This window comes from Dysidea avara, chromosome 2, assembly GCF_963678975.1.
Source record: "Dysidea avara chromosome 2, odDysAvar1.4, whole genome shotgun sequence".
NCBI lineage: Eukaryota > Metazoa > Porifera > Demospongiae > Dictyoceratida > Dysideidae > Dysidea > Dysidea avara.
Genome location: NC_089273.1, coordinates 16615402 through 16628606, shown reverse-complemented (window position 1 = coordinate 16628606; position 13205 = coordinate 16615402). Strand labels below are relative to the sequence as shown.

Sequence of the window (13205 nt, the reverse complement as noted above, 5' to 3'; positions counted from 1 at the left end):
AGACCAAGATAATTTGTAAAGTGCGTCAGATCCAGATGACCCAGACAAAATGTGACCCGGTTGACCCAGGTGACCCGACCCAGTTTCAACTCTGTCCCAGTCCCAGTTAGAAGGAGTAGTAATTGGACCCAAATGTATATAGCCTGCTTGAAAAGTTGCTCTGTATAATATGTGCTGTATCAGTGCTCCCTGCGTAGGTGGGATGTTTTCAACTAATCTACCTTTAGCAAACAGTTCTTGTTGTGCTTAATTGACTCTCTCAGTTTCACTGGTTTGGAACACAGTACATCAAAGTAGCAAAATTCACAAGCTTATCAAGAAATGTGTCACTGATTTCAGACAAATTATTAGACAAACTAGAGGAAACAATTATCACTTGTGGAAACACTTCCCAGACACCCAAAGCCATTTTTTTCAACGCCGCAAAAAGCAAAGGTTGTATCACACCCAGTGAGTGCATGAAAAAATGGCAAAGCATTAGTTTTTTCAGGTCCAATACTGGTATAAAACAGTAATGCTTCCCAATGCCAAATTCAATCCACAATTCTGTTAACTGTAAGAACTGAAAATTAGCAACAGCCAAGACAACAACATCCCCTGCTGGTAACTTTCTGGCCGCACATAGCTACATGTACTGTATGAAGGGTCATACGAGTGCCTGCTTCTTTGTGATTGCATGGTTTGATTTCATTGATGCTGTTATCAGGTTCATGGACTGTCAAAATATCAAGATGGGATGTGTATATTTCCTTGCATACTATATGTGACTGGATTATGATTTTAAAGAATTCATCTCACCATAACTTGCCAAGGATAGCAAGCATGCGTATAAAATTTACACAAAAGATGCATCAATCTATTACCTTTCAGAGTACTTGTAACTGCCTGTAGAGTTCCCAAAAAAATAAGATAAAAAATCTTAGCAGATGGACAAGTGAAGTAGTATCATGAGTGCTCAAAAGGGGGAGGGGGTGGCAGAGTGGGCAAGAGATAGACTTAAACATGGAGGTAGTCCACATGAAGTCTAGACATGAGATTACAGGGCTGCGCTGGCTACTTAGTGGTAGCAGAATCAGCAGAAAAATTATTTGGCCAACATTATCTGGCCATCCACTGATTCTTGCCAAGCCAGGCCATTCACAAGGCCATAAACACCATTCGAGCTCTCCACACAACCCAGAAAAGACGTCTGTTAAAACCAGCCTCAAGCAGTTTGAGTAGTACTGAGGGTTAAACTAGCTAGTGTAGCTATCCACTGGTGGTGTTAGTTTAATTTTGTCTGATGTCTGATTTGGAATGGTTTTGTAAACTCTGGTCTTATGTTGAGACCAGATATCTTTGCAGTAATGAAACCAAACAATGCGCAATCTGCGTATATTTCCCAAACAATGTCCTATCTGCTTATATGTTCTACATTAAATTTAAATCTACATAACTATCCAAATGTTTTGGTAACTTTAGGCTTTCTCATATTGATTACAACGGAAATATCTATAATATGAGCAGTCACATTAAGGTGCACTTCACCTGATACACTAGGGGTCAATTTTTCAAGACACTGGAGAATGTCACATTTTGTACCAGGTCAAATATTTCCTTTATAGGATAAAGAAGGTAGCTCCAGTTGGTTCTCATGTGTAAACAAACTGTTCTAAATCTGCTTTCCTTGATTGGCATGCTGTGTATAGCCTAGAGAATAGCTGACCATCTCTTTTCAATGCAGGTATCATAGAGATAACTTTGAATTTTTTGTTGAGCATGGGTTGTGAAAGAGAGGAAATAACATTCCAGTCTGGAAGGTTATTCCTTGATTGTGTATCAGTTATAGCTTCACTATTGCTAGTACTTCTACCAGCTACAAATGTCCCCTATTGTGTAATTCCTAGCTGTTAGCTAACATCACAGATTCTGTAACCTTGTCATTCATAACGATTTTTATGTCAAGAACATCAAGTTCTTAGTTTTCTCAAGAAATGAAGTTTTCAGTTCTTCAGATTAATCTGGCTACAAGGGAGTTGACATCTTTAGCAAAATTGATCTGAATGTGTGGTACTTGTTCATGGTGTTTTTACAAGTGGCATTCATGTCACAAAATATTTCCTCAAATCCTGGTTACCAGCTATTATCGATCAAGTGCATCAGGATCATCCACGAGTCCAACAGCACTACCATCTCTTTTGATCCTCTTTTTCAAATGTTCAAGAGATTGATCCATTGCCATGCAGGAAAACTGGTGAAGTGATCATCATACTACAAGATTACCTTTCTGAAATTCACTGTAAACTGATGGATGAGTACTGTTGAGCATGCTCATGTCTCGTATGTGCACTGGAAGCTAACATGCATAATTTACATGGTTCAAAACAAGAAAAGCCATAGAGAAAGTAGATTTAAAGTAGCTACATACATGTACTAGTCAAAATTTCTTTCTCACAATGACCTATAATGAATTCTAACGTTAGTATTTTCAAATCTATCACAGTTTTCTAATAGTAAAATTAGGGATGCTATTTACTTTGGATTTAATGCATACCTCCAGTGACAGTTGCTCTTTACATGCTACTACTTCACTGCAATAACTGTGATATGCAGTATTCTGAAGCACATATAAGGAAGAAACAGTCACTAACTTCATGAGCATAACAATAGTGCTTCGCATGCGAAGCAGAAAGAAGTGTTTCTGCACATTGAGATGTGTAGTAATTCTTTCCTGAACTAGTGCACTACATCAACCACTTCCATTGAACATTTTCCTAACATGTTTAGTATGGCCATTTCTATGACCACCTAGCATCATGACAAAGCATGCTCATTCAAATGTGGCCATATCCACCGTATCTGCTGTGTTAAACTTAACAATGGTTGATCTATTGTAATAACCAGAATTTGGCCAGGATTCTATTGCTTCTTTAGTAATGCAGGTCATGGCATGCTTTGTAATAGCTACAGAATTAGCATTTTCATAAAATAAAGGTAACAAAGCAATAATTGCTTTTGACCACATAGAAGTGGATCACGATATGCTTCCCAGGATATATAAATATCCTTCTCAAAGCTGCTAGTACTGCTGCCCTATTAATTATTTTACTATAGCTAACCATTGCTGTACTTCTTGGTTGGCATCTTGAGAACCTGAATTTAATGTAGGCATGTAACAACTGGGAGTTATTGGACCACACAGATGTTTATTATGAAATGAAGCTGGTGAAACAACTGAACAGTTTGTAATAATTTCAGGAACAGCTTTCCTCTGAGCAGTAATATCAAGTTTGATGGTATCATGTTTTACTCCTGGGCAACTATTTGATATGTGGTATATATGGTAATGAAATTGCAATGCTATGAGGGTTTCTTTGTGTTTACTATGTCGCACCACTGACTGAGCTGCAGTAGACTCTTTGTAGGACTTATGCTGAATAATATCAGTTGTAAGATAACACTAGCTGCATATTGTTTCTATAGTCACCACTGTTATTTGGCTGTTCTGCTATGTTGGTGCCTCATTCTTATTAATGTTAACAATTCATCTGGTACTGACATGGGATCCATTAAACTTATTTTGTTGCTGATGAAAAATTTGTACACAAATTACATTGGCTGTTTTTGCCAGTATGATAGCACCAGAATTTCAGAATCATGATCTTTCTAACATGTAGCATTGATTAAGGTAGAGGTGTACCGATATGGGCTTTTGGCATGTCCCGATGTCCGATATTGATGCCACCAAAAGAAGCCGATAACCGATAGTTGATCCGATATTTGCATTATAGTTAAAAGTGTACATTTACCTACCCTATAACATGTGCATGCATTCATTGCTGTACTCTGCCTGTGGTGATATCCAGCTTGGGTTTCTATTGTGCAATCCAGACAATTAGGCACCCACAAACATTTTTATGTATACTCCCATGAAGCTTTAAACGGATATTTCTGCATTACTCCGCATTCTAATGGCTCGTGAGAAAGCTGGTACAGCAAGTTTCCTTGGTTATCTGTGACCCTTCTTTTTATAACAAGGTACTCTATAACTGCTTCATTTGTAAAGACTGCAATAAGCTTTCCAGCAACAAACACTAGAATCGCGTTTATTTATATGGCTTCTCGTAGCGTAGCCCTTGTTTCAGAGTGAACAATAGGCCACTGGCACTAAAGAGCCACATGGATAATGTAGAAATAATCCGCTTATGTACAGACTATTGCTACTGTATAAAATCGGTAGCGATATCGGTCCTCCTGCTGTCCTGCACCCGATACCGATATTGGTAAAAATTACCATATCGATGGCCGATATTATAGCCGATCCGATTATCGGTACACCTCTAGATTGAGGTATCATTATCCTTTTCATATGCAAAAAAATATCCCTTCCATGATGACATGGTCTCATTCTGGTAGTACAGTAAGAAATCTTTCCTTTAACCTTGTTGAGTTGACTTTGCTAATGTTAAGATGAGGTTGATTCAAATGTTCTGTGTACAATATTATTTTGTGAAAATAGACAATTTAAACACTGATGTCATAGCATCACTATATGCACTGATTCCTCAATGTATAAACCCAGTTCCACTAAAGCTACAGCATGTGTAGTCATAGAACTATCGTCACTAATTGTAGTGCTACTGCTCTTAATGCAGTCCTGTACATGATTTTAAAGAGCCACCAACATCTTCAGTGAAATTGTGCATCCAATGCATGTATATCTGGTATTCCTAGCTTTGCTAGTAGTCTAATGTCATTCAGTAGAATTACACATTCTCTTACATGGGAGTCAATTTCTAAGCTACTAGCTTTATGCAATTGTCCACTTGACTCATCACAAAAAAAAAACACTTACAGTAGGTACGTGCTGGAAAAATGAAATATCCAACTGGCTTCTTGTCTTTTTAGGAGCATCACATTCCAGTGTGGTGGAAGCACTTCTCTTCTGTAGCCCTGGGCTTTACTATTACTATATTTCAAGTAGCAAGACCTGTGGTACATTGCTGAATGTGAGACCAATGTTTCAGCTATACCTGGTCCTTCATTTAATAGCTTAAGGTTTAAATTTCATGTAAGATAATCTAATTTTTAAAATTGTAATAGATTGGTGGCTAGGTAATTAGTTCATACTTTAATCCTTTGACATCAAATGGACATTGAAGGTGACCACCTGTTTCAGGGCCAAAAATTACAATTTCAAACTGTTCTGACAATATGTCTGAACATAATGCCAAAGGGTTCAGACATCACAACTTTTTGGTCTGACATAGCCAAGTTCATTGTAGTACTGGAATAAGTATAACTATAAAGTGACAGACAAGTGGCAAACAATGAAACTAATAAAATACAAAACAAAATCACACAACTCAATCATTCTAGTCATCTAGTATAAACTTGTCTAGTTCCTCATTCTCCTTATCAACATCTTCATCACCAGCATCATATTCCTTTCATAACCATCAGGCTCTACCACATCACATTCTGACATACTTTTCTGCTATAACTTCTCTTGGATATTCATGTAGCATGCTCCGCCAACCAAAACACTACAAGAGATTATAGTTAAAGTGGTACACAAGATGTAGACCAGCTAGTATTGCTCTCTAAACAATCCAGCTTTAGCCACACACTTGTATTGTGAACATACAAAGCTAGAATCAAGACACACGGTAGTGTGTCGTGCGGCCCAAGAAGCCGGCGCGCCACACCGTGAGTATATTGACAGGAAGAACGAAAACGTCATTTTCACACCTTTGTATCTCGGTGATCACTTATCTGATTGGAACCAAATTTGCTACACAGTTGCCCGCCAGCCAAGGGAGTCTACATCCCAAATTTGAAGGAAATCGCTCCAGCCATTTCCGAGATACGAGCTGCCAAAGTTTCGTTTTTTTTTCTTCGTTTTTTTCTTCTTCTTCGTCTTTTCGCACACTTGCAAAAATTGCTATAACAAGCAAACGCGTACTCCGATCGCCTTGCAATTTGGCACACAGAAAGGGAGTCCAAAGGCGAATCCTAACATCAAATTTGGTACAAATCCGATGAATGGTTCAGGAGTTATGACCGATTATTCGCGTAAAACAAGATCGATTTGTTGTCACGCCTACAGGGTAAACCGCTTCATGGAATGAGTTGAAAATTGCTATGTAGATGGAGTAACCATCGTAGGAGTGCCTTTTGGTGGTTTGAAAGGAATCGAGATAAAGACCACGGAGATATGACACAAAACCCAACCTGTGTCACAATTACGCGATCGATTTTTATGAATAAAAAAAGTATTAGTTTTCACGCCTACTAGGCAAACCGCTTAGAGCAATGAGCTGAAAATCGGTGTATAGCTGGAATAATCTTCATAGAAAGTCCTTGCAGTAGTACAGAAGAATCGGATTATAAACCACTGAGTTATGATTCGAAAGCCAACTCCGTGTAGCAAATGCGAGATCGAGATACTCTAATAGAACAGTCACCCTAATAGAGCATTCGGCTAATTTATTTACTCCATTATAGAATTTTATTACATCACAAGTTATTCTGTAGGGAGTTCAGCTGCTAACAGTTAATCTTATAGACAGTTCAGCAAGAAGACAGTCACCATGCGGAGAGTTAAGCAAATATACCACTATAGAGATTCAGAACATTACAAGTCACACTGAAGAAAGTTCAGCTATAAACATGTCATGCACTGTGTAGAGAATTCAGCTACAATTAAGTCACTCTCTAAAGAATTCAGTTACACAGAATTCTGCTACACACAAGTCACTGTGGAGAGAGTTCAGCTACAAACAAATTACCCTTTAGAGTGATCAGCTACAAACAAATCACTTTGCAGGGTGTTCAACTGCAACAAATCAATTACCTTTAGAGCGATCAGCAATGAACAAATCAACACAAATCTACCTGTAGAGAGATCAGCTAGAAACAAACCACCCTGAAGAGAGTTCAGCTACAAAAAATCACCCTGTAGAGACATCAGCTAGAAACTAGACACAATGTAAGGAGTTCAGCTACAAGCAATCACCCTGTAGAGAGTTCAGCTAAAACAAATTAACCTGCAGAGAGATCAGCTACAAACAAATCACCTTATAGAGAGTTCAGCTACAAACAGATTACCTGTAGAGAGATCGGCTACAAACAAATCAACCTGCAGAGAGATCAGCTATATACACACAAATCAACTTGTAGAGAGATCAGCTACAAACAAATCACCCTGTAGAGAGATCAGCTAGAAACTACACACAATGTAAGGAGTTCAGCTACAAACAAATCACCCTGTAGAGAGATCAACTACAAACTAGACATAAAGTAAGGAGTTCAGCTACAAGCAAATTACCCTGTAGAGAGTTCATCTACAAACAAATCAACCTGTAGAGCAATCAGCTAGAAACAAATCACCCTGAAGAGAGGTCAGCTACAAAAAATCACCCTGTAGAGAGAAACAAATCACCCTGAAGAAAGGTCAGCTACAAAAAAATCACCCTGTAGAGAGATCAGCTACAAACAAATTGCCCTGTAGAGAGATCGGCTACAAACAAATCAACCTGCAGAGAGATCAGCTACACACAAATCAACTTGTAGAGAGTTCAGCTACAAACAAAATACCCTGTGTAGAGATCGGCTACAAACAAATCAGCCTGTAGAGAGTTCAGCTAAAACAAATCAACCTGCAGAGAGATCAACTACAAACAAATCACCTTATAGAGAGTTCAGCTACAAACAAATTACCCTATAGAGAGATCGGCTACAAACAAATCAACCTGCAGAGAGATCAGCTACACACAAATCAACTTGTAGAGAGATCAATTACAAACAAATCACCCTGTAGAGAGATCAGCTAGAAACTACACACAATGTAAGGAGTTCAACTACAAATAAATCACCTTATAGAGAGTTCAGCTACAAACAAATCACTCTGTAGAGAGATCAGCTAGAAACTGGACACAATGTAAGGAGTTCAGCTACAAGCAAATCACCCTTTAGTGAGTTCAGCTACAAACAAATCAACCTGCAGTGAGATCACCTACAAAAAAGCACCTTGTACAGAGTTCAGCTACAAACAAATTACCCTGTAGAGAGATCGGCTACAAACAAATCAACCAGTAGAAAGATCAGCTACACACAAATCAACTTGTAGAGAGATCAGCTAGAAACTACTCACAATGTAAGGAGTTCAGCTACAAGTAAATCACCCTGTAGAGAGTTCAGCTAAAACAAATCAACCTGCAGAGAGATCAGCTACAAATAAATCACTTTATAGACAGTTCAGCTACAAACAAATTACCTTGTAGAGAGATCGGCTGCAAATTAATCAACCTGCAGAGAGATCAGCTACACACAAATCAACTTGTAGAGAGATCAGCTACAAACAAATCACCCTGTAGAGAGATCAGCTAGAAACTAGATACAATGCAAGGAGTTCAGCTACAAGCAAAATCACCCTTTAGTGAGTTCAGCTACAAACAAATCAACCTGCAGTGAGATCACCCACAAAAACGCACTTGTACAGAGTTCAGTTACAAACAAATCACCCTGTAGAGAGATCAGGTAGAAGAATTCACCTTGTAGAGAGTTCATTTACAAAGAAACCATCATATAGAGAGTTCAGCTACAAAGAAATTACCCAGTAGAGAGTTCAGCTAGAAGAAGTCACCTTGTAAAGAGTTTAGCTACAAAGAAACCATCATGTACAGAGTTCAGCTACAAAGAAACCACCTGTACAGAATTCAACTACAAACAAATCACCCTGTATAGAGATCAGCTAGAAGAAGTTACCTTGTAGATAGTTCAGCTACAACAATTCACCCTGTAGAAAGATCATGCTAGAAGAAGTCACCTTGTAGAGTGTTCAGTTACAAAGAAACCATCATGTAGAGAGTTCAGCTGCAAACAAATCACTCTGTAGAGAGTTCAGCTACAAAGAAACCGCCATGTAGAGAGTTCAGCCTCATACAAACCACCTAGTAGAGAATTCAACTACAACAAATCACCCTGTAGAGAAGAAGTTACCTTGTAGAGAGTTCAGCTACAAAGAAACCACCATGTAGAGAGTTTAGCTGCAAACAATTCACCTGTAGAGAGTTCAGCTAGAAACAAATCACCCCGTAGAGAGATCAACTGGACGAAGTCACCTTGTAGAGAGTTCAGCTACAAAGAAACCATCATGTAGAGAGTTCAGCTGCAAACAAATCACCCTGCAGAGAGTTCAGCTACAAAAAAATCACCCTGTAGAGAGTTCAGCTAGATGAAGTCACCTTATAGAGAGTTCAGCTACAAAGAAACCATCATGTAGAGAGTTCGGCTATAAAGACACCACCATGTAGGGAGTTTAGCTGCAAACAAATCACCTGTTACAGAGAGTTCAGCTACAAAGAAACCATCCTGTATATAGTTCAGCTACATTTCAAGTCACCCAGTAGAGAGATCAGCTGCAAAAAAAATCCTGTGGGGAATAATGAGCATGTAATAAATATATGTATATAATTTGTATAATTACTAATAAAATCAAAAATAATTGAAGTACTAAAATTCTTCTTTAAGTTCTTTTCTTCTTCCTGTGGTAAAGAAAAAAACACATGGGTTAAAAAAGCCCCAAAGCCAGCCATAGGCCGGCTTTGCAGTATACAAATACAAAAAGAAGTGATATCTAATCAAAAACAGCCAAGCTGTAAAAAAAGGTGTGGCCCCATAAAGGCCATGGTGAAAAAAGATGTGAAATCCAAGGTGGCGGCCAAGAAATGGCTGTGATGGTAGGTTAATGGTTACATTTTAATAACGGCAATTCAGGTGAATTTTGTGCCGCTTGGTCTTGGCACCAAATTCACCTGAATTGTTGTTATTAAAATGTAACCATTAACCTACCATCACAGCCATTTCTTGGCCGCCACCTTGGTTTCACATCTTTTTTCACCATGGCCTTTATGGGGGCCGCACCTTTTTTTACAGCTTGGCTGTTTTTGATTAGATTAATATTAACTTACAAACTTTCCCAGTTTTCAACAAATAATGCAATGAGTAAGACAAAGAATAGTATGCAAACAACTTTCATTCCACAAAGAAGTAGCAAAATAATGCAAGAGAAACACAGTGCACAAAAACAATTTTGGTACCACAGGGAAATTTTTTTAAACAAATAGTACTGTAATTTGCTTTTTTTATTGTAAAATAAGTTTCTCATGCAGAATTTGTACAAAAATTTCTTACACGAAAATGTTTATATGAGATAAAACTACTAATCATTAATGTAAATCAAGACACACGGTAGTGTGTCGTGCGGCCCAAGGAGCCGGCGCGCCACACCCATAAGTATATTGACATATATTTTTACACAAAATTACAGTAGCATTACTTATGGTAAGTTGTTTGGCAATGGATAACTAGCATTTTTAATGGCTCGGACACTGTCCACACAAAGACATATTTGGTCAGACATTTGCTAAAAATGGGAAATTGTCCAATGTCTGACTGTAATTTCAGGCTCTGCTGTTTCTTCCTGGAAAAGAAAACACAGTTGCCAATTTTATACTGCTTGGCTTAAATGTAGACATCCTTGTAAATCTGATTTGATTACCTTTACTTTATTGGACATTACAGCTATGAATTTAGTAAAACATTAATACAATTTTGTGTAGCATGAAACCCTTAGCAACCACAGAGTTTTGTCAATAACTTTGAAAATAAGCCACTATTAGCCCTAGCTCTTTTCAATGTAAATAAATGAATAAAGCAAACTGTGAATTAGCCCTGTTTACAGATGGCATGCACCAGGCAAAACATTAATTTTGTTTACTACAGGTGGCAGTACAGTGGATCCTCAGTTGTCTGAACGACTTTGTTCTTATAGTTAGCCAAAGGTGTTGAGATACATGAATTTGTTTGTTCAAATAACTGAAGCCCATTGAGTTATGTACAGAGCTTCATTGAACTACTCTAATAGAACAGTCATTTACTCTAATAGAATGCACACTGATGACAAGATACTCTAATAGAACAGTCACATTTGGTGTTTGGATAACTGAGGTTCGGATAAGCGAGGATCCACTGTACAGGCAAAGCACTTGTATGTGTTCTAAACATGCATACTATACTATAATTACATGAAGTGTACACTAATTTAATGCTAACTATTTAATACATTATTATACTATTGGGCTGCTTTTGTATAAATACATTTAACTTGAAAAAACCAACTGTTATTTTATCTGGTCATTCCAACCTACATTACTGGTACCATTTTAAATTTCCATTCACAAGTACAGTGGGACCCCTCTTAACTGACACCCCATGAATGGTGGACAGCCTCTTTATAACAGACAATTAATAAAGTCCCAAATGCAACTTCCAATACTTGTGTGTATTAATGCCCGCTCAATAGTGGACACCTCTCTACTCTGTAAACCAGACAGTGCACAATTCCCAGACATGGCAAGCACTACAGTACAACACCTCGCTAATCGCAGACACTAACAAAGGTTCATTGCCAGTTACAACAATCAATCAAACTTAGCTATTGTGAGATAAAGCTATGAAGCTACGAGAAGCCATATGAATACGTATACAAATACTGCTGTTAATTTTCTTACCCAGATCTTCTGAAAATAGTAGCTGGTGCACTTTAAGAATAAGCTGCACTACAGGATAAACTACATAATCTGTATAGCCAACCATCTTGATAACTAATCAAATACAGAGTAATCCGGACAAGTCTTTATGAAACATGTATAAAACTTTTGTGGTGCCTGACTGTCTTGGTAGTGTAGTAGAGGCCACACACATTAGGTAACCCATGCTCAATAACATCACTTCTGTTGCTATTAAACTAATCATGTCTGGTTCACATGGTACCATAACCCATCTTGCCCCGCCACTCAGTCTAGCCTCATGCACTCAAACTGATTATTTTAAAATTTTAGAAAACCCTTAAATAAGGACACCTCCATAAAGGACATAATTAAAGGTGTCCATCTTAGAGGAATTCCACTGTACTTCAAATCTGGAATTTCATGGTACTCCTATACAAATTGTTTTTTACCAGTGTAATGTTTCTACTGAGCAACTGTACATTTTATTGTATTCAATACCTTAATGTTATTGTTATTAGCACTTTACAATAACCAGCACTGAAGGTCTGACATGTTTATACTTTTTTTAGAAAATCAAGATTGAAAATGGGAGAGATCAGATTGATAATTGCAAGTTAGCACTATTTCGGAAGTTTTTAGAATGTGGAGAGAGAACATGGCAGAAAGTGCTGGATGCTCTGGAAGGATCTAATAATTCCAATTTAGCTGGTGTGGTTAAGGCTAACCTACTAAAGGATTTTGAAAAACAATGACAGTACAACTATTTAGTAACTGCAACTGCTGCTGTTTATGCATACATTATTTAGCTCGACATAAAATTTACAGTAGGTTTTTGACTATGTTGTTTCCTGCAAAAGTGATAATTTAGAACTTTGTGGTGGAATGCAGAATTGACATTAAATTTTCATATGTGATAATACCCCATTAATGAAAACTACAAAACAAATAATATTTAATTTCATGCAAAATTTGGTTGTTAGATATGTTCATCATTTAAACAGCGAAAATTATATAATTATAGTTTTACAAAAATAAACAATTTAAACAATAATAATAGTGTAGCAGAAACAACGATGTGCTAGCAGAAATAAAAGGATAAAGCAAATGTTTTTGCATTTAAGGGTGCTCTGTGCAGTTTGTTTATATGGCTTCCCATGAAATTTAATTTGTTCTATAACTTACAAATCGTTTTAGCAAATGTTTGGTACTTTTTACTGGATGTAAGCTAACACTAGCACACAGTTTAGTCCAAACCCAACTGCTAAATTTGCTATAGAACATGATCAATAATCTCACACTTTCACACCTAACCCTCTGTTTCTCACTCTTTCAGCTTAGTTCTCATGCCTGATTTGCTTCATAATTAGCCCTGTGCTTAAAATTGGACAGCCCTGTGCTTATTTTTAAGCATGCAGCATGTGCAGTAACCTTTTTTTTGGTCTTCACTACCAAAAATCCTGAAGCTGCACTTGAGTTCTGGTCCACATTGCTGGTAGTGTTTGAGGCCTCACTCCTAAAATTGTTTAGAGGTTGGCATCTCTGCAACAAATTGACTACATTCCATGATTTTACAGGTGTAGTCTTCTCACAGGTGTATAGTGGAATAGCACTTAATAGATGATGCCTAAACCCGTGGGTAAAATGTCCTGT

At 37.6% G+C, this 13205-nt stretch overlaps 1 protein-coding gene across 1 annotated transcript in view; it reads left to right on the top strand.

Moving 5' to 3' along the window:
* Positions 1-12532, top strand: part of LOC136246715 (uncharacterized) — a 45478-nt gene extending 32946 nt beyond the window's left edge. Inside the window, exon 8 of the mRNA XM_066038269.1 lies at positions 12125-12532. Coding sequence (XP_065894341.1) covers positions 12125-12307 — 183 coding nt within the window. The 3' untranslated portion in view covers positions 12308-12532. The remainder of the gene's footprint in view (positions 1-12124) is intronic.
* Positions 12533-13205: the final 673 nt, after the last annotated feature.